Here is a 24,260-nt window from a genome sequence, read left to right as displayed (position 1 = left end):
TGCCGGGAGGAGAGAGGTTTGCAGAAGCTTGATGGGGCAGGGGAAGCGAAGGAAGGGGGAGGACAGAGGCTGCCCAGGCAACGAGCACGCTCTGGGAAGACTAGCTCGAGGAGGAAGTACCTCTTTGCAGGACGGCCTTTTGCAAGCCGGTTCTTGGCCAAGGCTGTGTGCAATAGGCCCCTCTCCCGCCCCAAATTCCTGCAACTTCCCCCTCTGGCGGGTCCCCAGAGCCCGGCTGGGGAGCCGGGGGGGTGGGGGCGCAGCAGGAAGAACCCGGGAGGGCCACTAATGCACTCTTCTTCGTCCTCCTCAACCAATGTTTATTGAGGGCCGGCTGCCAAGAGACTAGACAGTACAGAGAGCTCCGAGGGGCAGGAGCGTCTGCCCTCCAGAGCTCACAGCCTAGAGGTGGGGAGAAAACAGAAGCGGGCAATTCCCAATGACTACACACATATGTACAGAGCAGCACGGATGAGGGAAGGAGGGGCCAGCTGGGATCGGGGGGGACTCCCTGGAGGAGAAGGAAGACCCAAGTGGAAGGAGAGACAGAGGAGCTCCCCAAGTGGGCTGGTCAATGGTGGTGGGGCAAGGCGAGAACAGGGCTGCTGGAGCCTGCCTGGCCCTGTGACTTTTTGTGCTGTTGAAAGTCCTCCCATCACGCCCAAACCTGGCCTTCTGGGGCCTGGGGGAGCCCAGGCAGCTGGGCATCAGGCCGATGTCATTAGTTTTCTTTTGGTGCTCTCACTGCAGCGGTTGAGAATGAGGTCCTGGCTGGGCCGAGGAGGTACAGCCGGCTGCGGCTTCATGGGCGACTTCGGGGACGCTTCTGGTAGTGAAGATCGAGAGAGACAGAGAGATGGAGAGAAAGAGAGACAGAGAGAGAGAAATGGAGAGAAAGACAGAGAGACAGAGAGATGGAGAGAAAGACAGAGAGAGAAATGGAGAGAAAGACAGAAAGAGAGAGAGAAAGATGGAGAGAAAGACAGAGAGAAATGGAGAGAAAGACAGAAAAAGAGACAGAGAGATGGAGAGAAAGACAGAGAGAGAGATGGAGAGAGACAGAAAGAGAGAGACAGGGACAGAGAGACAGGAAGACAGAGAGAAAAGAGAGAGAGAGAGATGGAGAGAAAGAGACAGAAAGAAATGAAGACAGCAAGACAGAGGGAGAGAGAAGGAGAAGAAAAGGAAAGAAAGTGAGAGGGGGATAGAGGAGGTAGGGAGAGAGATGGGGAGAGACAGAGAGAGAGAGTGAGACAGAAAAAGAGAAGAGGGAGAGAAAAGTGAGAGGAGGATGGAGGAAGTGGAGAGAGGAAAAAAGAAAGGAAGAAAGAATGAGTGAAAGAAAGAAAGAAGAGAGGAAGGAAGCAAAGAAGGAAAAAAGGAGGAACAGAGAGAGAGAAAGATCAAATGCCCTGTTCCCTCTGCGAGGCCTGGGGACCACCCCTGTCATCAGGAGGCCAGGTCGCTACCACACACGGCAAGCCCGATGAAAACCAGTCAGTGGGTAACAGAAACAGCATCCTTTCCTTCTTTCTTTCCTTCCTGCTCTCATACCCATGATCCTCTGCCAGGGGGTAAGAGCAAGGCACGCAAGCTCGTGGCTGGCAGAGCTGTCCCTCAGCAAAATGTGAAAGGGGAATTTGTGTCTGTCACCCCCTTCCACCCCCACCCCACGGATTCCCACCCAGATCCTCTTTCTTGTCCTGGAGTATGGACGCTTCTTGCCAGTGGGAGCTGTCTCACTCTTTGTACTTGCACCCCCACCATGTACCTGGCACACAGTAGGTGCTTAATAAATGCTTGTTCACTGACTGACTGATCAGCTCAGTCCCACTGGTGGGGACTGAGTGTGGAGGTGCTTAAAATAGGAGCCCAGGAAGTCAGTGATGCTGTAATGGTAGAACTGCGTACATCACTGGGAAGGTCTTTACAGAGCCTCCCCCTATTCAGACAAATATCACCAGCCGGGCAGCCACCTGCTCTACCTGGGCACGAGGCTGCAAACGCTCTGCATCGGGAGGAATGAGAAGTAGAGAGGGAGGAGGACAGCCTGGAAGCGGCTTCACCAAAGGGAAAGGAAGGAGGAAGGATTGGGAAGGGCGAAGAGGAAGGGGGCCTGAAAGGGCGAGAAGGGGGTGGGGAGAGAGAGCGCTGGGGGACCAGAGCCTAGGAAAGCCTGCCTTGCTCAGCGCCTGTTCTCTGGGCCTCTTAGGTGCTCCTAGGCCTTGAATAGGATTTGAACCCAGGTCCTCGGATCCTAACTGGGCTTGTCCCGCTCTGACCCACTGCCTCCGCCACATTCCAGCGGGCCCCCCAGGCCGCAGGGTGGACACTCACGGGGCTTGCTCTCCTCCTTTGGGGTGCCGAGCTGCCTCATCCTCCGCTGCTGAACAAATTTGACGCTGTTTCTCCGATAGGAATCTTGGCTGATCCGCTTCCGGGAAAGCTTGTGCATGCTCTGAGCATTGCGGATGGAGGACCTGGGAGTGGGGAGAGTGTGGGTATCAAGCTCACCTCCCCCAGGAAGTCCTCTCAGATTCAACCCCACCCCCTGGGCTCCCGGGGCTCCCTTCACGTGGGCTTCTCATTCCTCCCTGAGGGCAGGCCCCTCTTTGCCTTACCCCAACCGCAGGCTCATAGGACAGAGGCGTAGCTGGAGACTGTCAGCCCCCTGGCGTCCCATAGAGCCTGCCCCTCCCTCGGCCCTTAACGGGGACCCCTCCTGGGGTTCGAAGGATCCTGGATGTGGAGCTGGAAGCGCCTCGGGGGCCACTTAGTCTAACCCCTCATTTTACAGATGAGAAAACCGAGGCTGTGGAAATGATGTGCTTTGCCCAGGGTCATGCACCTGCATGACCTTGCACTCAGTGACAAGGGCAGGACTGGAACCCAGGTTCTGACTCAGTGTGTCCCTGACATCGGAAAAGTTAAATCGTGATTCCTGGGGCTCTGTGACATATGGCAGTTATGTAGGTACAGGCAGTGAGTTCTGTATGCAAGTCTTGCTCCCCCCCCCCCATGCAGACTGTAAGCTCCCTGAGGGCAGTGCCAGTCGCTTCTCCTCTCCTGCTGCCCCTCAAGCTAGCACTCAGACAGTGCCCAGTGCAGATGCTCTGGTCGATTTCCTGAAAGCACGGCCTCCCATCTCATCCCCCCAAACAAAGGGTCCCCCGGAGGGCTCTCACCTGCGGGGTGGGGCCCCCCTCTTCTTGATGAGGTTCTTGGCTTGGGTGTTGTCCTGCCCAGACTTCTGGAGGTACATGGATGGGTAGTAGCCAGTGATTTCATCTTTCCTACAATCACACGGCCCCCATGAAATACTCCCCAGGCAAGATCCCCGGGACAGGCAGTGTCTCCAAGAGGAGGAATGGGAGATCCCCAGCAAAGGGATCTCCCTTTAAATGGAGGCAGGGTTTAATTGTGCCTCTTTGACAGATGAGAAAACCGAGGCCCAGAGAAGTTTAGGATTTGCCCAAAGTCACCCAGCAAGTCAGGGACAGAGCCACAAAGTGGTGGAGCCAGAGAAGATCCTACATCTAGAATGTGAGGGGGCTTCAGGGGAGGCGTGGGCTGACCCCCTCATTTTGTACATGAGGCATCTGAGGTTCAGGAAATGAAGGGACTCTCCCAGGGGCACAGAGGAGAGATTTGAATCCAGAGCCACTATTAAACTGCTGCCTTATAGATTATTTAGTCCAACAGAAAAGAAGTGACTTGGCTAAGGTCTCACAGTGAATTAGTGGCAGAGGCAGAAATTAGAACCCAGGTCTCCTGATGCCAAATTGGGTCCAGGTCTCTTTAAATCCCCAGTGACTCGTACAACACCTGGCGCTGGTAGGCACTTAATAAACGCTGGTTGATCGATTGGGTCAAAGGATAGATTTGGAGCTAGAAGGGATAGCTGAGTCCAACTCCCTTGTTTTATGGAGAGGAAACTGAGGCACAGACAAGTAAAGTGACTTCCCCAGAGCTACACAGCTGATGAATGTATGAAACAGGATTTGAACTTAGGTAGTCCTGTCTCCAAGCCAGCACTCTACCAACCTCCTAGCTAGCTGACTGATTAATTGGTTGATTGAGTCTATGTCATGTTGCTTCTCCAGCTGGTGACTCCATCCTGAGAGTCTTTCCCAGGGAAATAATAATGGTCTTACATCCATAATGGTCTTCCCTAAGACTTGACCAGGCCTGTTCCTCACATCCCTTACCCTTGCTCCCCAAATTGAACCTCTTCTCTTACCTGATGACCCACCAGCCATCCAGCAGTTTGTGGATAACCTCAATGGTTTCCCCTTCATTCAAGGTCATTTCATCTTCCTCCACGGAAGTGTAAGCTTTGATGGTGATGTAAGGTTCACCTGGGATAGTCATATGGGTACAAAGTTCTGAGACCCATCCTTCCCTTCTGTTCCACCACCACCACCATCTTTCCACCTTCCCTGTCCTGTCCACAGGCTGACCTGGAGTGCCTGTGATGTGACCTACTCCTTGTCTCCTCTTACATCTCCCACCATTCCTCTTTCTTCTTTGTCCATCCCTCTTCCTCTTTGGGTATTCCCACAGGCTTTGTTCTAGGCCCTCTTTTCTCTCTACCTTTTTCTCTTGGTGAATTTATTCAATTCCATGGCTTTATGAAAGAGACATTGTGGCTCAGTGGATAGGACACTCAATTTGGAGCTGGGAAGACGGGTTCCAATTTCTGGTCAAAATGGCCACTCAGGTTCTGACCAAGTTGGCTGCTCAATGTTTGGTCCAAGATGGCTCAAATGGTCCAGCTCCCACATACCTAGCCTAGCAAACCTCTAAAGAAGTTCAAAATGATCAATAAATCCAATGAGAATTTATAGTAAGTGATTACCACCAGAACTGTCCAAAAGATCATCCAGAAGCAATAAGAATGGGGTCACCAGTAAAGCCCAGTGAGACCAGAGATAGCTTGAAGGGTCTAAAGAAAGCAAGAGCTGAGGAACCTTTGAGAAAGCTCCAGGATGGAGACCTTGGAATGTCCAAAGGATGGAGACCTTGGAATGTCCAAAGAGCTGTGGTAGTTCTGTAATGCTAAGCTCAGACCAAGACAGCCACGGTCCAGGGTCTCCAAGATCCCTAATGCTTCTAAGATGCTAGAGAGGGCCCTCAAGATCCAGTGCTCAGAACCTCAAAGATCCAGGAGGGTCTGTTTAACCCCAAAAGATGGAGGGAAGTGCAGGAACCCAAGGGAAACACCAGTGGGGAGTGGCACAGTTTTCCAATTCAATCCTAAAGTTGGAAAGATGAATAGATTAAAAAAAAAAAACAACCAACCTATATAAAAATTATTGCAAATGTATAGACTTCCCCCAAAGTTAGAGTGAGTAACCCTATAACAGCTGTGAATAAACAACCAAAAGAAAAAATAGATTTCCCATAAGAATTACATGAATACTTAGAAAAAAAGAAGTAATAGATTTTTTTTAAATGAAATGAAACCTCTTGAAGAAAGAATTAGAAAGTGAATAAATAAGTTAGAAGGGAAAGTGGTCAACTTTATCCAAGAAATGCAATCTGTGAAAACTAGAAGAGATGAAACAGAAATAAGTAATTCCACGAGACAGCAAGAAATATTAGAACAAAATCATAAAATTAAAAAAAAATAAATTAAAGATATTTGATATCAAAATGGACCTGGAAAATAGGTCAAGAAGGGAGAATTTAAGAATCATTAGAATCTCTGAAAACTATGACTTTTTTAAAAAGCCTGAACACTATATTTCAATCAATTATAAACAAAAACTCTATCTTATTGGAATCACAGGGCAAAGTAAAGAAAGAAAGAATTTACCTCTCATTTCCTAAAAGGAATACAGAAAAAGAAAAGTCCCAGGAATATCATAACCAAAATCCAGAGCTCCCATGTAAAAAAAAGAAAATGAAACAAAAGCTTCAACATGCTTCAAGAAACCAGAAAAAACCAGCTCAAGTACTGTGGAACCAGAGTCAGGGTCACATAAGACCTGGCAGTTTCTTCTCTGAATGAAAAGAGATCTTGTAATACAATATTTCAAAAGATGAAAAACATAGGCTTACAATCAAGAATGATTTACCGTGCTAAGTAAGGTGAGTATCATCCTACAGAGGGGAAAAAAAAATGGATCTTAATTGAATAAAGGACTTTCAAGCATTTCTGATGAAAAGACTAGAGCTGAGTAGAAACTGAAATACAAACACAAGAATCCAGAGATGTCTAATAAGTGTAAGGTTTGTTTGAGGAATTAGAAGGACATGTATGAGGATGTAGTGCTAACATTCTAATAGGAGGAGAAGAAATAAGTGTCCCTTCAGAACTTTCTTATCTTCAAAGAGTATTAAGGGAGTTAATTAAGTTAAATAGAGATCCTGGGGGAGGGGGGGAGAATTAGTTTGGTTCCAGGGGTTTGAAAAATGGAAAAGAGAAGGGAGGGCAAAAGGAGGAATACATTGATATAGAAAGGAAACAAGAGGGTGGAACTTGGTTATCTCTCATAATTAGGGCACCACAGAAGAAAAGTATACAAATATGGAGGGAAGAGTTGGAGGAGATGGCACTCTTATTGGAAAGAGACTAAAGTAGTTTGAGCGCACACAACAATTTGGTATAGAAATACACTAAACTCAACAGGGAAATAGGGAGGAAATAGGGAGGAGATGGTTAGGAGGGAAAATAAAACTGGGGAGGGAATAATGACAAATGAAATGATGTGCCGATCCAAAAAAGAGATTGAATTGGAGCGGGGGGAGGAGAAGAAAAAGAAAAGAACTAAAATCTAAGGGAGTGCCTTAAACAATTGGAGAATGGCTGGGCAAATTGTGGTATATGAATGTAATGGCATATTATCACACGGCAAGAAATGACAAAGGAGATAATTTCTGAGAATCAGAGTTAGTTTGAAATAGTGCAGTGAAGTGAGTAGAGCCTAGTGAACAGTTTATTCAAAAACAGAAACATTGTTAAAAACAACAGCTTTGAAAGACATAAGAATTCTAATCAATCCAAGAGACCAGAGATGCAGCATGCTACCTACCTCCTAACAAAGTGCATAAAAAGGTACATATAAAGTGTGCATAAAAAGACGTTTCTGAACTTTGCCGAGTGGATCTGTTTTGCTGATTATGTTATTTGTTACAAGAGTTTTTTTCTTTTTCTTTCTTTCTCTTTCTTGGTTCTTAATTGGAGGGGCTAGAATTAGGGGAAAGACAAGTTAGTCGTAGTGAAGCCCAAAGAAGAGGACATTGTAACATTTTTTAAAATGCAGAGGAAAGAACCAAAGGAAATTCAGAAGGAAGAATAGACAAGCAGGACAGTTTTGAAAGTGAGATGTAGAATGTAATAAACACTTTTTTAAAAGCAGGAAACATGAAATGGAGATTCATGGTTTCATATAGAATTTTGTTCTGCTGTGTGTAGAGAAGTACTCTGGATTTTTCTGGGGTTTAAGTTCAGATTTTTTTTTTAATTCACAGAAGGGACAGAAGGAAAGCTGAAAGGAAACAGACAAATAGGATAGCTTTGAAAGTTACATGTTATATTCTTGGAGAGAAAAACCAGCTGAATGTGGTGGAAATCTTCGTTTTCATGGGCAATTTCTGGTGTGTCCTGTACATGGAAATTTTCCTTTTTTTCATGTTTGTTGAATTCAGAATTAATTTTTTTAAGCCTGGGTTCAAATTCTTTTCTCCTCTTAGATAAGTAACTTGAGGGGAGGGACCATCTTTATCTCTTGCACCATAGAACATGTGCTCTAAGGCTAGAAGGAACCTAAGTAATCATCCTGTTCAATCTATAGATGAGGCAAGTGAGGTCCAGAGAAGGGAAGTCACTTGCCCAAGATCACACAGTTGAAAAGTAGCAGAGTCCAGATTAGAACCTTGCTCCTCCGACTCCAGATCTGGTGTTCTCATCACTATAGCACATGTCTCACTTCCACTTAGGACAGAATTCAGGCTAGGTGCTTAATGATATTATTGTATGATTGATTAAATTAATGGATAGATGAATAGGTGAATGGATGGATGGATGGATGGATGGATGGATGGATGGATGGATGGATGGATGGATGGGTGAATGGATGGGTGGATGACTGAGTCCCTCTGAGGAGAAATCACTGGCTAGGAAGAAACTCTTCCCTCTTCAGCCAGCTGCATCCTGTCTTGTTTAGACTAAGGTAGACCTGGGTGTATAAGGTCCACCCTCCAAGGTCAGGGGAGGGTGTCTTTGGGAAGGGGAAGGAGAGGTACCTTCATAATTGGGCTCCTGTTCCTCAGACTCATCTGGACTGTCTGTGGGCTCCAGGTAAGAAGCTGGTACCCAGCCACGTTTTTCCTTCGTTTGACAAAACCACCAACCTGCGTCCAGAGACACAAATGCAGCGTGAGGGCCACATGCCCCCCTGTGGCTTTCCAGACTCCTGTGGGCTGTTGGGGGCACCCACTGACACACCCAAATGTACAAGCTTTCCCATGCAGACAGGCATTCAACTACTCTGCACACATTTATTGAGGGCTGGTTATAGACAGGGTCCTATGCTAGATACTAAGCCCACAGACCCACTGCTCATTCACAACTGCATATAGAAACACAAGCACAGAGACATATACAGACACCTGGATACACTCACTTCCCAGCTTTTTGCTCAAAAGTATAATCCTAGGGGCAGCTAGTGGTGCAGTGGATAGAGCACCAGCCTTGCAGTCAGGAGGACCTGAGTTTAAATTCGGCCTCAGACACATAAAATTTACTAGCTGTGTGACGCTTGGCAAGTCACTTAACCCCAATTGCCTCACCAAAAAAACCCAAAAAAAACCAAAACAAAAGCATAATCCTTACACAACTACAAACCCACACTCGTCCCCCCCCCATATACACATACATGTAGTGTCTGCCATATGAATATAATATAAATACATAAACATGTCCTTGGCTATATGTGAGAATAATAAATAGAGGGAAAATAAATTAATAAGTATAATAACTAGCCTTTACATAGAGCTTTATAGTTTGCAAAAAACTTTACAATTATCTTATTGATCCTCACCACAGCCCTGGGAGGCAGGTGCTATTATTATCCCCATTTTTCAGATGAGGAAACTGAGGCACAGAGTGGGTAAGTGACTTGTGCAGTATCACACAGTTTATAAATGTCTGGATTTGAACTCAGGATGCCCCAAGTCCAAGTCCAGTGCTCTAACCATTGTACCACCTAGCTGCCAAACACATCATTTTCACTATCAAATAACTCACATTTCTATAGAGCTTCACAACAACCCTGTGAAACAAGTAATGCAATTTCTTATACCCCCATTTCACAGAAAGGGAAACTGAAGCTAAGAGAAATCAAATGCTTTACTCACACAGCTAGTAAGTGTCAGCATGATTTGAACTCAAGCCCCCCAGACTCCAAGGTCCAAAGTTTTGTTGGGTTCCTCCCCCATATATCTTTGTGATCCTGTAAAATGGATACCTCAAAGGGTTGTTGTGAGGATCAAAGGACTTACCACAGCGCCTGGAACATAGTAGGTGCTTAATAAATGCTTGGCCCCTTCTTCTCCCTCCCCCCACAGAGACACCCACATATGTGCACGTGGATAGACATACACACAAGTATCATAACCATGTCTCACATACAGACATACCCACACATTCACAGATCATCTAAGCCTTTTTTCTCCCCTCCCCCCCCAACCCCCAGAGCCTTCCAGATGAGACCACCGTATTGCCTCAATTCTTGGGGAAGCAAATAAGGACTCATTCATATCCACTGGCACCCTCCCCACCCCACCCCCTACTACCCTTGGACCCATCAATTCCATAAACAAAAAATCAAAGGATTGAATGACTGACCAGATCCTCTGGTGAGGCCCCAGAAGACCTTGGAGAGGCCAGGATAGAAAGGGGCCCGGCTTGCCCCTCCCAGGCTGTGCTGGGGATGGGACTTGTCCAGGGTGGGGGGTGGGGGAGGGTGGGGAGAAGGAGAAGGAAAGAGGAAGGAAGAAGAAGGAAGAAGAAAGCAGAAGGAAGGGAGGGAGGGGGAACTGACCGCTTTGTCCTTTCTCCACCACATCCACCAGGTCGCCCAGCTTAAGGGTCATCTCCGTATTGGAGTTTTTCACATAGTCTGCAATTGCCCGGTAGGTCTGCAAGATGATGGGGCCAGTGATGTCTGCGGGCAGTAGAGAAGAGAGATGAGAAGGAGGGATTCGGGTGGGAGACAGAGCGGGGGCGAGGGAAGCAGCCTCCCCCTTGCACCCCGGCCTCCTCACACCGCTCCCCCCCCCCCAACCCGGTATCTGAAGGGATGGAGGAAGGGGAACAGACCTTCACGCTCCCCTCCCTCCCCCACCCCAGCACACTCTCTCGTTCCTGCTACCCTTCCCCTCTTCCTCCTTCTATCTGGGGACATAAAGAGGATCTGCTTGCTCTCAGATGAAGCCAAACAACCCAAAGCTGGAACGGCCCTTAGAGGTCATCCAGTCCAATCTCTTCAAGAGGAAACCGAGGCACTGAGAGACTAACTTGTATAAGGTCACACAGGTAAGATCAGTGATCCAGCATGAAGGACCCAACGGTTCATCTACCAGGGTTTCTTAACCTAGGGTCCGTGACCTGTTGGGTTCTTGTTTTAAATAGTTTGATAACTATTTCAATATATTTTATTTCCTATGGAATCTTGGGCATTAAAAGACATTATTATGAGACAGGGGTGCACAGGCTTCACCAGACTGCCAAAGGGGTCCACGACAAAAAGGTGAGGAACTCCTGAATCCTAGTCCAACCCCCTAATTTTACTGAATAGGAAACAGAGACCCAGAGAGGTTTCAGTGACTCGGCCAAGGTCACAGAGCTAAGCAAATGGCAGAGGCAAGATTTGAACCCACAGCCTCTGACTTCTGTGGTCTTTCCGTTACACTCCAATGCCTTCCAGAAACTCTGACTGAATGCTGGGTGATGCAATCATAGCTCAAGAGTCCAAGGACCTGAGTTCAAATTCTACATCAGACACTTACTGATTGCATGACCTTTGGTGGCTTCATAAAACAGTGGAAAAGGGAGGTGGAGGTGGATGGGTGTTGGACTAAACACTTTCTGGGGGCTCTTTTAATTTGACATATCCACGATTCTATAATCCTCACTAGGCCTCAATTTACTGTTCCGTAAAATAAGGGATGGACCAGTGGCAGCCTCTAAGATCCCCTCTCCCTCCAAATGGATGACGCCAGGATGCTCTGGGATTCATTCATTCAGCAGAGGCCTTGGGAGGGCTGATGACTGCCCCAGGGCTGTGGGGAGCACGGAGCTAAATGCCCTTTCCTAGTGGAAGACTCCCCCCCCCCCACACTTCGAGTCCTGATGACTGCCTCTGGGATGAGGCTTGTCCCATCCCTTCCTTCTTTGACAGTCCCTGATCCCCTGAGGAGCCCCTTGCGTTTCTCACCCGAGGCATTGTTCCTGAGATCTTTGGGCATCAGGTAGGTCTCTGGCTTCTTCCCCCTGCAAGGAAGAGGAGCAATGTCTTGTCTCACGCCCGTGTCCTCTTTCACACACCCGACTCCGCGCTCACTACAGGGAAGAGCTTCCAGATGGCCTGAGACACGGATCGGATCGGAACAAGAGTGAGGAGGAAGACAGATGTGCCTTTCCTCTGGGTCTGCGGCCTTTCACCTTCTTTGTTTCATGGAGCCCTTGGGCAGTGTCTGCTGAAGCCCATGGAACCTTTCTCGAAATCGTGCTGTTAAATGCATCCGAGAAAATACACAGGGCAGCTGTGTGGCACAGTGGGTAGAGCACCGGCCCTAGCACCAAGAGGACCTGAGTTCAAAGCCGGCCTCACTTCCTTGCTAACTGTGTTACTTAACCCCAATTACCTCCCAAAAATAAAAAAGAAAATACATAAAAGCCAATTGTGTTGAAATATATTTATGAAAACATAAAAAACAAATTCACAGACCCCAAGAACCTCTGCCCTAGATTTGATTACCCCCCCCCCCCCCAAGGTATCTTTTTTTTTAATAAATTTTTATGACTATCTCTTGGTTTCACATCACCTATGTTTTCCACCATATTTCTCTTTTTTATTGGGGGGGCTCAATTAGTCATGTCCAACGCTTCAGGACCCCATTTGGGGTTTTCTTGGCAAAGCTCCTGAAGTGGTTTGCCATTTCCTTCTCCAGCTCATTTTACAGATGAGGAAAATGAGGCAAACAGAGTGAAATGACTTGCCCAGAGTCACCCAGCTAATAAGTGTCTGAAGTAGGATTTGAGCTCAGACCCACCCAGCTCCAGGACCAGTTCTCTATGCCCTGTGCCACCTAGCTGCCCCTAGCACTGATTTTTTAAAAACCTGCCAGTACATCTGCTCGGCTGGTGCCCCAGCGACCTGCCCTGCGGTCTTTCATCCCTCCCCCAGCAGGGAGCGGGGCAGAGAAGGGGAGGCGGGAAGAGGTCACTCACTGGTTCTCCGAGGGGAGCTTCAGGTCATCAGGCCTTACTTTGAAGAAATCCAGAACGTGGGAGCAGCGGGAGATCTTGGTGGGCAGGTTCATCAAGGTGTTACAGTATTCGGTCAGCGTGCCCTGGCGGTTCTCTATGGTCCGCTGCCCATCGAACCATCGCGGGGCTAGTGGCCGAGTGGCCAAGGACAGCAGAGAGATGAGTGATGGAGGAAAATCTGGACATGAAAAGAGCCTCGGGGCAGAAGATCTGGATTCAAATCCAACCTCAGCCGATCACCACCTGCGTGACCTTGGGTGAGTATCGTGACTTCTCTAGATGTCCTTTTGCTTATTTATAAAGTGAGAGGGTTAAACTAGATGGATTCTGGGGTGCCTTCCAGCCCTGAACCTATGAAGGGAAGGCAATGAGCATTTATATAGCGCCTACTGTGTGCCAGGCACTGTGCTAAGCAGTTTACAAATCTCATGAAGTCCTCACAGCAACCCTGGGAGGTGGGCACTGTCATTGTCTCCATTTTACACTTGAGGAAACAGACAAACAGAGGTCAAGTGACTTGCCCAGGGTCACCTAAGTATCTGAGGCTGGATTTGAACTCAGGTCTTCCTGAGATCCAGTATTCTCTCTAACTGCTATGCTGGTGTTCCTGGCAGAGTGGGCCCTTGCCTTGATTTTGCTGCGAGCTTGGCCAAGGTTCTCCCCACCTCAGTCCTGGGCCAACAAGCTAAAAGTGCTTGTCTGGCTCCCTGTCCCACGAATGTCCAGCTCCCCGTGGGATTCCAGTGGCTTTTGCTCTCCTTTCCTCTTCCTCTTTTTGTCCCTCACCTTTCGCTATCAGCCAGCGGAGCTCAAGCCCCACAAATGGCAGGTGTGACCCGGGCTGAGGGAGACAGAGCGGTAACACGTGATGTTGGGGGCCGCCAGTGGGAGCAGTCACAGTGGGCTGACCAAGGAGGACCTCACGTGGCCCACGAAGCCGCCTGGCAGCTTCCTGTTTCCAATCACCATTGCTACTGAGTACTAAGACCACTGGTTCTCTGTTGGTTTAATGCTCTCGTGCCCCTGAATTCTGGGGGGCCCTGAGCTCTGGCGGGAATTGAAACCTTAGGCAGCAAAGGACAGCTGGGGACTCTGTTCTCTCCAAGCCCGGGGTTTTCCCAAGGCAGCTAGCTTATCCCAAGGAACCCTTGTCAAACGTCCAAGAGCTCAGCTCAGGCGTCTGAGGAAGGACCCTCCAGGGGCAAAGACCCCACCAAACAGAGCAGGAGACCAAAGATCAGCGCCATCCCTGAGCAGCTTCGTCTCCCCACCCACTCCACCTCCCTGTCCTGGAGCCTGGACACAGCTCACAACTGTCTCTTCATTTTCAGATGATCACATGTGTATGCCATGCCCCTAATAATAACAACAGGATCGTGGATTTAGAATTGGGAAGAGCTCTGGAGGTCCAGTCCGATCCCTTCACACCCATTTTGCTAAAGAGGGGCATGAAACACAGAGAGTGCAACCCAACCGGGAAGCGCCAGATGCAGAATGGGATCCTGGGTCCTTCTGAATGCAGATTCAGCGGCCCATCCTCAACCCTGGGCTGCCCGGGCTGCCAGCCGGCCCCCACACATTGTTACAACCATGTCCACGTACAGGATTCCATTCCATCCTCACTGCAACTCTGCCGCATAGACAAGCGGTAGTATTCACTGATTTTACAGAAGAAGAAACTGAGAGCTAAGGAAAGGGTGTTCAGGATGCAGAGACCTCTGCCTTCAATCACAAGCTCCCCGAGCTCAGGAAGGAAACCAAGATTTCACTTCTCTCCTCTCTTCTTCCCTCAGTTGAGCCTACCTGGGAGATGGGGGATGATTCTGTTCTCAGAGCTGATTTGGCCAGATTCAATGGGAAACATTTCTTTTAACAGTTTCTAAAAGGAGAGAAAATAGGAAAAGCCAAGTCATCTCTTCCCTGCTCCCAACGCGATGGAGGCCAGCTCCCATCCTTCCAGCATTCTACGCTCATAACGTCAGAACCGTCCTCCACTCGCTCTGTCTCCCCACACATTCAACAGACGCCAAGTCTTGACATTCCCCCTTTTTCAATATCTCTCACATCCAACATCCTCTCTCTGCTCCCGCAGCTACCACGGTATTGGTAAGTGCCTGTTGCACAGTGAAGGCTTTTTAAAGCCTTGTCACTTGTCTGATGGGCACATAATTAACAGTTCTTTTTTTTTCTGGTTAGGCAATTGGGGTTAAGTGACTTGCCCAGGGTCACACAGCTGGTAAGTGTTATGTGGCTGAGGCCGAATTTGAACTCAGGTCCTCCTGACTTCAGGGTACTACCTAACTGCCCCTAGATCAATTGCATTTCAATGGATGGAGAGGAAGGGGAAGCTATTCTGAGCATAAGAAAGAGCCCAAGGAAATGTACAGGTGGGAAAGTGATGGCTATGTAGACAGGGGCAGCTAGAGGCCTAGAGTCAGGAGGACCTGAGTTCAGATCCAGCCTCAGACACCTCCTAGTTGTGTGGGCGAGTCACTCCACCCTGATTGGCCTCACTTCCTCATCTGTAAAATGGGCTGGAGAAGGAAAAAGGCAAGGCTCCAGTATCTTTGCCAAGAAAACACCAAATGGGGTCATGGGGAGTTGGATACAACATATATATTGAATCATCCTTTTTAGGTCTTATTAGCACTTCAAGGAGAACTTGCTGCTTTTTAAAAGCCTTGACCCAAAAGCAAAAGAGTAACTTCCTGATGAAATAAACAGCGATGTGTTGACCAGCGCTAATGAGGACAGCAGCCGTCAGTCTAATGGAACCAGTGTGGCCCCCTGCCCAGCTGACCAAGCTGTTGAGCAATGACAGGCATATAGATCCTCCTCAACTATCAGAAGCGGGGCGGGGCGGTACCACACACTTTGTGTCTGGCCTGTGACAACCATCTGACCCTGAACCTGTTTCTTCCTTTCCCCAGAATGCTTCTTAGATGGCTTTCCCCTCACTCTCAGTCTGCACACAACAAACTCACTTTACGGCGGTCTCAAGCCAAAGATACTAATACTAGCTACATTTACATAGCACTTTGAGGTTTGCTAGGCTCTTGGCAAATATGATCTCATTTTACCCTCACAACATCCCTGGGAGGCAGGTGTGGTTACTGACTCCACTTTAGCTATGAGAAAACAGAGGTTAAATGACTTGCCCAGGAAAAGCCTGAGATTGGATTTGAATTCAGGTCTCCCTGACTCAAGGGGACACTGTCCTATTGCACCGCTCAGGAAGGTCACTGTGCTGCCCCTCAAATGAAAGAAGGCTTTTCTGAGCCTCAAAGGGATGATTTGGGCTTGTTTGAAGACCGCTATTATCCTTCGTTTGAGAATCATCCGCTACTTGGCATTATCTGCACCAAATTAGCACAGTGCTTTGCATATTTTAAGAATTTAACAAACTTTTAACATTCATTCATTCTTCCACTCATTCATTCATAGTGAGAGGTGAAAACTTCCCTTGGCTCTGTATCTCAGGTTTTTTTCTTCCAGTCAGTGGTCAGATGGGGGTGGAGCCCTTTAGGGTCTTTTCTCCCATTTCTCCCTCTTTCTCCTCCCCATGAACCCCCCATGGGCCCACACTCACATGGAACTCATAGATCTCTGTGAAGCGGCGGTAGACCACCTTCTCTGAGAGGTCCTGCCATTTCACCAGGAACATGTAGACCTGGAGAAAGGAGAAGGGCACACCTAAGTTTAGTGTCCATGATTAGGGCTAGCCAACTGCCAATGGAGAAAACAGTTAGCAGGCAAGGTTACTGCAGGAGGTGCCGTGGGAGTGGAGAATGCCATCCAGCCCTTCCCGGTAGCTTTCTAGCTCCTTTTTTAAGGGTGGCTTTGATAATAAATAGGAGGATCTGGGCAAAAGTAGAAGGATGCAGTGGGGTTGGGGGAAGGGGAAAGGAGGCAAGTAGATCATTTTCATCAGGCCGCTGGCTAGAGGGTGTTCTGGTGGGCATAAAGATGGGGGAAAGAACAATTTATGCTCTCTAGGAGCTCAGTAGGGGAAACAAGACAGACAGGAAGGAAAAAGCAACCCAAGGCAGAAGTAGCAACAGTGTACGGGGAGACAGAGTTGGGATGTCCAGGTTTCTTTTTTTGTAGTTCCTGCTTCCCCTCTTAGTGGCCCCCTTTTCTGGCTCCCTTCTCTCTCCTCCAGACATATAACCCTACCAAGAGCCAGGGAGCTGCCTCTGATTCATAGGGTTCAAGGCTGGGAGCACCTTAGAGGCGATCTAGTCTAAACTGGAGTCAGAAAAGTAAACTGAGGCTCTCAGATGTTAAGTGACTTGTCTCAGGTCACACAGCTGGTGATGGATGTGGATGACAGGTAATGATTTAAACTAAATCCCTCCCAGGGGTGTTTATAAGAAACAAAAGTATCCAATTCAATTCAAGTCAAGTCAAGTCAAGAAATATTTGTTGAGTACCTACTAAGTGCTAAGCCCTGGGAGGAAGTGGGAAGTCTAAGGAGACAAAGCTGGACAGTGGCAACTGACGACTGGAGTTGGGGGAGTTGGGTTCAAATCTAACCTCTGATAATGACCCCCCCCCCTGTAGGATAGTAGGAAAGTCACCTAAACTCTCTGGGAAATGGTTGGGTTAGAGGTGCTGAGGATCCCTCCCAGCTTTAGAGCATCCTGTGACCCCAGAAGAGACACCAATGGCCCCTATGCTCAGGTTGCAGTAGTGAAATTTTGGCATTGTGATGGGACAGATGGCTGAAGGCTCCCTACTCCATCAGACCACGGGGCAGTTGCTGGGCTGATTTGCCTACAGAGCAAGGCCAGCCCTGGATCATACTCACATAGTGCTGACTCGGGGAAAAACGCTTCTCAAAGCCCAGGAGGACGATGTGCCTGATGAAAGTGTCCCCCATGACTGCGATCCCCTCCTAAAGCTGGTCAGGACTCACAGAGGCTGAGGGCTGGCGATGGAGCCCTGACTAGAAAAGCTCGGGGCACCCCCCGGACTTTTATGTGCTGGGAAAAGAGGAAGCCACTGGCAGGAGAATTTGTTTGTGCCGAGGAGGGAGGAAGGGGCCCAGCCCTCAGGGAGGGGCAGGTGCCCGGATGACCTCTGGTTCTTCTTTCAGTTTCTCATCATTTCTTCTATCTCTATTGTTTCAATTTCTCATCATTCTAACAACTCTGTATGTGTACGTGTGTATGCACCTGCATGTATGGATACGTGAGAGAGTGAGCCAGAGGGGGAGGGAGAGATGGAGAGAGAAGGAAACAGAGGGATAGAGAAAGAGAAATGGAGAGAGAAAGAGACAGAGAAAGTGGGGGGGAAGAAAAGATGGGAAGAGAAGAAAGAAAGAAAGAAAGAAAGAAAGAAAGAAAGAAAGAAAGAAAGAAAGAAAGAAAGAAAGAAAGAAAGAAAGAAAGAAAGAAAGAAAGAAAGAAAGAAAGAGAGGGAGGGAGAAATGCAGAGAGAAAGAGAGAGTGAAAGAAAGGGGGAGGGAGAGATGGAGAAAGAAAGAAACAGAAAAATAGAGGAAGAGAGAAAAGGAGAAATGGAGAGAGATATAGAGACAGAGAAAGTGAAAGAGGGAAAGGGAAGGAAAGATGAGAAAAGAGAAAGAAAGAAAGAGGGACAGAGAGAAAAAAGGGAAGGAGAAATGTAGAGAGAGAGAGTGAAAGAAAAAGTGGAAGGGAGAGATGGAGAGAGAAAGAGAGAGACTGAGTTGGGGGGGAAGAGAGATGGAGAAAGAAAGAAACAGAAATAGAGGAAGAGAGAGAGAAGGAGAAATGGAGAGAGAAAGATAGAGACAGAGAAAGTGAGAGAAAGAGAGAAGGGGAAGGAAAGATGGGAAAAGACAGAGACAGAGAAAGAGAGAGTGAAAGAAAAAGGGAGAAGGAGAGCTGGAGAAAGAGAGGGAGAGAAGGAGAAATGGAGAGAGAGAGAAAGAATGAGACAGAGAGAGTGAGAAAAAGAGAGAAGGAGGGAGACATGGAGAGAAACAAAAAGAGACAGGGAGCAAAAGAGAGAGAGAAAGAGAGAGAGAGAGAAGGGGAGGGAGAGATGGAGAGGAAGAAAAAGAGAGAGATAGGGAGCAAAAGAGAGAGACAGAGACAGAGAGAGAGAGAGAGAGAGAGAGAGAGAGAGAGAGAGAGAGAGAGAGAGAGAGAGAGAAGGGGAGGGAAACATAGAGAGAAAAAAAGAGAGATAGGGAGCAAAACTGAGAAAGAGAGAAGGTGAGGGAGAGATGGAGAGAAAAAGATACAGAGAGAGGGAGGGAGAAATGGAGAGAAAAAAAGAGACAGAAAGATAGGGAGAGAGAGAGGGAGAGGGAGAAAGAGACAGAGACAGAGACAGAGAGAGAAGAGGGAGGACTTCTATTTGTTATAGACAGATGCCTTTGTATGTATCTGTGTGGTACATGCATGTGTGTGAGGCAGACGATGCCAAGCTGGACAAGAAGGCAGAAGACCCAGGCTCTGACCGGCCTCTTCTCTATTTCTTCATGTGTCAAAGGGCACTTGCTTCCTACCCCCCACTTTCACCACCCGCCTCCCAGGGCTGGGATGATGAAATGAGAGAAGGGTTAGAAGCCACAGACCCTAGGCCCAGAGCTGGAAGGTGCACGGAAGATGGCCTAGTCCAACCTCCCTCATTTTGTAGGTGAGGAAACTGAGTACCAGAGAGGTGACTTGCCCAAGATCACACAGAAGTGAGATTCGAACCCAGGTCTATTTTTCTCGCCATACCAAGAAGTCCTTTGTAAATAAACTGTAGGGTACTGTGAGTGGGCATTTGAACGACAGTATTTCCAGTCCAGAGAAGTGGGAATTTAAAGGGATGGGAAGCCAAACCCAATAAGAGTCCCACTCCATGCCACAGCCTCCAAAGATTTTGGCTCCCTGAGTGGGGAGCTCCTGGGCTCTGAGTTCTTTTTCTTTTTTAGATTAATTTATTTTGATTTATCAACAATCACTTCCATAAGCTTTTGAGTTCAAAATTTTTCTCCCCCTTCCTCCCTACCACCCTCTCCAAGACGGTGCACAATCTGATAAAAGCTATACATATATATTCCTATTAAACATGTTTTCACATAAGTGGTGTTATAGGTGAGAATTAGAACCAGTAGGAGGAACCACCAGAAAGAGGAAACAAAACACAACAGAAGAAAAAAAATAACAAATAGTATGCTTTCATATGCATTCAAACTCCATAGTTCTTTTTTTGGATGCAGACAGCTTTTTCCATCATGAGGCCTTTGGAGATGTCTTAGGTCCTTGCATTCCTGAGAAGGGATAAGTCTATCAAAGTCAGTCATCGCACAACGTGGCTGTTACTATGTACAACGTTCTCCTGGTTCTGCTCGTTTCACTCAGCATCAGACCATATGAGTCTTTCCAGGTTTTTCTGAAGTCAGCTGGGCTCTGAGTTCTAATCTACACAATGACATGGGAGCAGGAGGGCAGGAGGTGGGGAATGTGGGGAGCAGGCAGAGGAATCCCTCCTGGACACCCAGGCTCCAGCCGTCCCAAGGCCCAGAGGTGCTGGGACTCTGCCTTGACTCTGTGTCTGGTTTAGCTGTTGAGGTCTTCTTACCCCTATTTGGCCCTTGGCCCAGGCTGGGTCCCTTCTGGGACCCAAAGCCAGACGTCCTCAGCCCTCAGGGAAGTGGCTGGGCTTGTGGTAGAGACACTGGGGGCAGTGGAAAGCAAGGTGGCCTAGCTGGAGTCCCTGGCCCTGGACTTGCTCCATCAGCTAACCTCAGGGGGATTTCCTCTTCTTGAATGAGCCCTCCCCCTCCCTTCCTTCCTGCTCAGCTCTATCTCTAGGGCAGAAGGGCCTTCAGTTAGCTCAGAAGCCAGATGAGAAGGAGTCCTGGCAGTAATGTCACAGCCTCCCCTCTTTTTAACCCCAAGTTATACTGCTGGGGTCCCCCAAAGCCTCTCAGTGATGGGAAGCTCTTTCCAAAATCTTTTCTATCAGGGCAGCTAGGTGGCGCAGTGGATAGAGCACTGGCCCTGGATTCAGGAGGACCTGAGTTCAAATCCAGCCTCAGACACATAACACTTATTAGCTGTGTGACCCTGGGCAAGTCACTTAACCCCATTGCCTAGCCAAAAAAAGAAAACAAAAAAAATCTTTTCTATCCTCTAAGGATGGAGATTTATAACCACTGAGGAGACTCTGAAAGCCATCCCTAGAGAAGAGGCTTTGAAGGCCGTCTCCAGAGGGGAGACCCTGGAGGCCACCCCAACAGAGGAGGTTCTGAAGGCCTTTCCTAGACTAGAATTCTACAGAATCATAGCATCCATGAAATAAATGTACAGCTTCTGATGTGACCATTTTGAAGACACTGTCCTCATGAGTGACTGGTTACAAGATCAGCCTCATTTCTTATGTTGGGATGTAATAAAAGCTTTAGGGAAGTGTGTCCTCTCATACCATGTTGGGTTACATGTTATACGTGTATGTTGTCCTATGCTGCAGCCTGCGTTCATGTCGCACAATCATAGCTGGCCACAGGTGAGACATTCCATCACAGGGGTCCCCACGTGTGCCCTGGACACATGGGGGCAAGGGCGCGGCCTACTTTCAAATAGTCTCAAAATCCACATGCATGCCAAGTGCTGCCATTTTGGGTTTTAGCAAGCCCGCCTTCTGGAGTCTAGACAAGTAATATATCTGGCACTCACCACGCTGTTTTCCTAATGTGTGCCAATGATACTGAGATTAGCAAAATACAAATTCATTGAAAAGCATCACTGAGTTCATAGGGGTTTTAGATCATCAATCAGTGGATGCCAATAGTAAATCTACCCTTATGTTGCAGAAGGAAGAAGGGTTTGCACAATTTTTTATTTAAAAAATGATGTTTATAGCGAGGTGGGGGGTTATTGGGACAGAATAGTGTATATGCTATCAGATGAAGTTTCTGCATCCAATATTTTTGCTTAATTGCCTTTTGGTCTGGGGGTGGTTGGGAAATGAATTGAGAAAAGGCAGCAACAAAGTCAATTTTTAAATGGTAAAAGGATCCTCATATCTTCCCCCACCATGTTGGAAACCATGGTTCTGAAACATTGCAGGATATTCTAGAATATTCTGGGATATTCTGAGATGAAAGGAGGTTTGGCTAAGAGAGGGATGAGGATGTGGGATGAGGGATGAGGGATGAGGATGTGGATGAGGGATGAGGGATGAGGGATGAGGGATGTGGGATAAGGGATGAGGGATGAGGGATGAGGACTTCCCTCTGCTAACACAGATTGGAACCTTCTCTGTAATTTACAGTCTTAGGGAAACTGAGGCTTGAAGTGACTTGACCAGTCCTGCAGGCAGTATGTATCAGAGGCAGGACTTGAACCCAGATCTTGCTGGCTCAGGGGCCAACCCCCTTCCTAAACAACCTGATAACCAAGTATAAAGAAGTGAGTGGAGGACTCCCTGTCCCTCAACCCAGGTACCTTCTTAGCACGGTAAACACCCACCCTTGTTATTTAAATGAATGCCAATAACTGGGCACTTGGACCTTGAGACTCAAATCAGTGGAGAATGGTGGCCTGCCTTCCGGGCAGCAGGGGAGAAGAATTTTCAGAATAGGAAGAAGGTTGGCACTACCCTGACTCACACTCACACCAGGTGGGTAGCTACCTTGTCTAGCTTCTAGATGATGGGATCACAGATCTGGAACTGGGAGGATCAGAGCTCTAGAACTGGAATGGATGGTCTAGTCCAATACTCATCATTTTACAGATGAGGAAACTGAGGCCCAGAGAAGTCAAATTATTTGCCCATGGTCACAATCTAATAAGTGGGAGAGGGAGGATTTGACCTGAGGCCATAGAATCTTAGGGTCCTAAATGCAGAGCCAGAAGGCACCTCAGAGGTCACCCAGTACAATCCCCTCTCTTGAGAAAGATTTGGCACGTCTCCAAAACCCTTCTTGCTCGCCACTCCAAATGGAATTTCCTCTGTCTGGTGTGGTCTCCCTCCCAGTGATCTGGTGGAACCCCCGAGGGAGGTTTCAAATTCTCTTAACTGACAAACTACTGGGAAATGCCCCAGGGCTAAGTAGATGACAGTGAGGGGGAAGTGAGGGAGTAGAGAGAGTCAGTGAGGGAGGCTGCCAGTCACCACTGAGAGCCTGACGTCTCCTTGGGGAACAGGCATGTGAACAGGGCGGGAGAGCCCTGACTGCTGAAAGCAGGGAGCTTTGGGGACTCAGGGGACAGCTAAGAGCCTTGCTCCCTCCGGGAGGGAGGTGGGCTTAGCCTAGGCTGCCCGCAGAGTCCTGTGGTCCCAGGCCTGAGGAGCCCTCTATGGAACAGGCAATAGCCCTGCCTCTCTCTCAAGCCTTCCTTCCCTCTTTCAAGCCTTCTTTGAGTTACCCACTTGACTTGACACCCCTCTCCCTCCCACCCAGCTCCCTCTACTTCATCCTTCTAAATCCTGCCTTCATTTACATGATGCTTCAGTAGATGCAAGGAGGTGGAAAAACTGTTAGGATAAAGAGGGTAGTCCAAGCATGCAGAGAGGGAGGAAAATGCAGTGGGGTACAGAGCTGGGGCGAATCAGTCTGTCAAATCAACAAGCATTTATTGAGCACCTGCGATAAACCAGAGATTCTGTCTGTGGATAGAGATGGGCAGCTCGGTGGTGCAGTGGCTAGAGCGCTGGGACTGGAGTCAGGAAGACTCATCTTCATGAGTTCAGATCTGGCCTCAGATACTAGCCGTGTGATCCTGGACAAGTCACTGAACCTTGTTTGCCCCAGTTTCCTCGTCTGCAAAATGAGCTGGAGAAGGAAATGGCAAAGCACTCCAGTACCTCTGCCAAGAAAACCCCAAATGGAGTCACGAAGAGTTGGACATGACTGAAAACTGACATGAATACGGTTGGAGAGGGGAAAGGAAAAGATGGAGGATGGAGGGAAGTGAAAGCAAGAAGGTATTTGGGTCTAGGGTTTAGATGGTAGGGATGAAGGAGATAAGAAGTGAGGAGGTAACCTGAAGGCATATGTTAGCCATAGGGGAAAGGGCTGAGCAGACAGAGATGCTAAAATGCTGGACAGAGTCCCAAGCCTCTTTCTAGAATGCTGGTGTCACAGAATCCACCCCAAGGTCAATGCTTCTCTGCTTGACTTCCTGGGGTGTGCTTGGGAGTGAGGAGGACTTGAGAGTGTGGGTCTGCTGGATATATGCCCAACCGCTCAAGGACCCCATAAGGAAACATCTTGTTTCCATAAGTGATCCTTCTGCAGCCAGTATAGCGAATGTGTGTGTGTGTGTGTGTGTGTGTGTGTGTGTGTGTGTGTGTGTGTGTGTGGCTGAATACTCACCCCCACAACCTAGCTCCCCTCTTCCCCTACACAAAATCCTGTTGGCTTGCTCCCCTAGAGGAGCAAACACTCAGGTCTCTCTTCTCTAAGACCCCAGCCAACAGAAACTCTGCATTTATCATTTATTCCTCCGGAGGCTCTCAATAACCTTCAACGGAGAAGGACTCCCCAGCCTCCTGTGGCCTCTCCAATTGGCCAACTCAGTTGTTTTTACTGGCATATTCTGCTCTTTCCTCACTATTATTTCTCAGTATATCCCTCCCCAACCTATCGAAACATTCCTTGTAACAAAGGACAAAACCCAGTCAAACCTTAGCTAAACTGTTAACACATCAGTTGAATCTGACAGTACATGCAACATCCCACACCCACAGTCCCCCCCCAACCCGCAAACAAACACAGGAAAATGCCTTTTCTCTCGGTTCCTCAGGTATTTGCATAAGAGCCCTGAGGGTT

At 48.1% G+C, this 24,260-nt stretch overlaps 1 protein-coding gene across 2 annotated transcripts; it reads right to left on the bottom strand.

Moving 5' to 3' along the window:
- Positions 1-296: 296 nt before the first annotated feature.
- Positions 297-17,509, bottom strand: NCF1 (neutrophil cytosolic factor 1). 2 transcript variants are annotated; one of them, XM_021005721.2, is made up of 11 exons: positions 17,310-17,509; positions 16,089-16,169; positions 14,303-14,378; positions 12,461-12,626; positions 11,445-11,500; positions 10,050-10,172; positions 8,251-8,358; positions 4,241-4,358; positions 3,186-3,293; positions 2,338-2,480; positions 297-823 (listed from the first exon to the last, which is right to left on the bottom strand). In XM_021005721.2, exons 1-11 carry the CDS (start codon positions 17,379-17,381, stop codon positions 708-710), a joined length of 1,167 nt encoding a protein of 388 aa, XP_020861380.1. In that variant the 5' UTR covers positions 17,382-17,509; the 3' UTR covers positions 297-707. The 2 variants fall into 2 exon arrangements, with proteins under 2 accessions (XP_020861380.1, XP_020861379.1); XM_021005720.2 differs by having other exon boundaries at positions 297-826; positions 17,310-17,507.
- Positions 17,510-24,260: the final 6,751 nt, after the last annotated feature.

Source organism: Phascolarctos cinereus, unplaced genomic scaffold (assembly GCF_003287225.1).
Source record: "Phascolarctos cinereus isolate Bilbo 61053 unplaced genomic scaffold, phaCin_HiC Scaffold_5;HRSCAF=322, whole genome shotgun sequence".
NCBI classification, from domain to species: Eukaryota; Metazoa; Chordata; class Mammalia; order Diprotodontia; family Phascolarctidae; genus Phascolarctos; species Phascolarctos cinereus.
The sequence above is the reverse complement of the archived record's forward strand: the minus strand, read 5'-3'. Positions and strand labels throughout refer to the sequence as shown.

What these genes read in the sequence shown, in the direction of transcription:
- NCF1 (XM_021005720.2), bottom strand. Translation starts at nt 17,381, where the DNA reads ATGGGGGACACTTTCATCAGGCACATCGTCCTCCTGGGCTTTGAGAAG. An exon ending in AAGCTCCCCTCGGAGAACCA is followed by an intron (nt 11,501 to 12,460) that starts GTGAGTGACCTC and finishes TCTTCCTTGCAG; the next exon opens with GGGGAAGAAGCCAGAGACCT. An exon ending in GGTGGAGAAAGGACAAAGCG is followed by an intron (nt 8,359 to 10,049) that starts GTCAGTTCCCCC and finishes CTCTGGACGCAG; the next exon opens with GTTGGTGGTTTTGTCAAACG.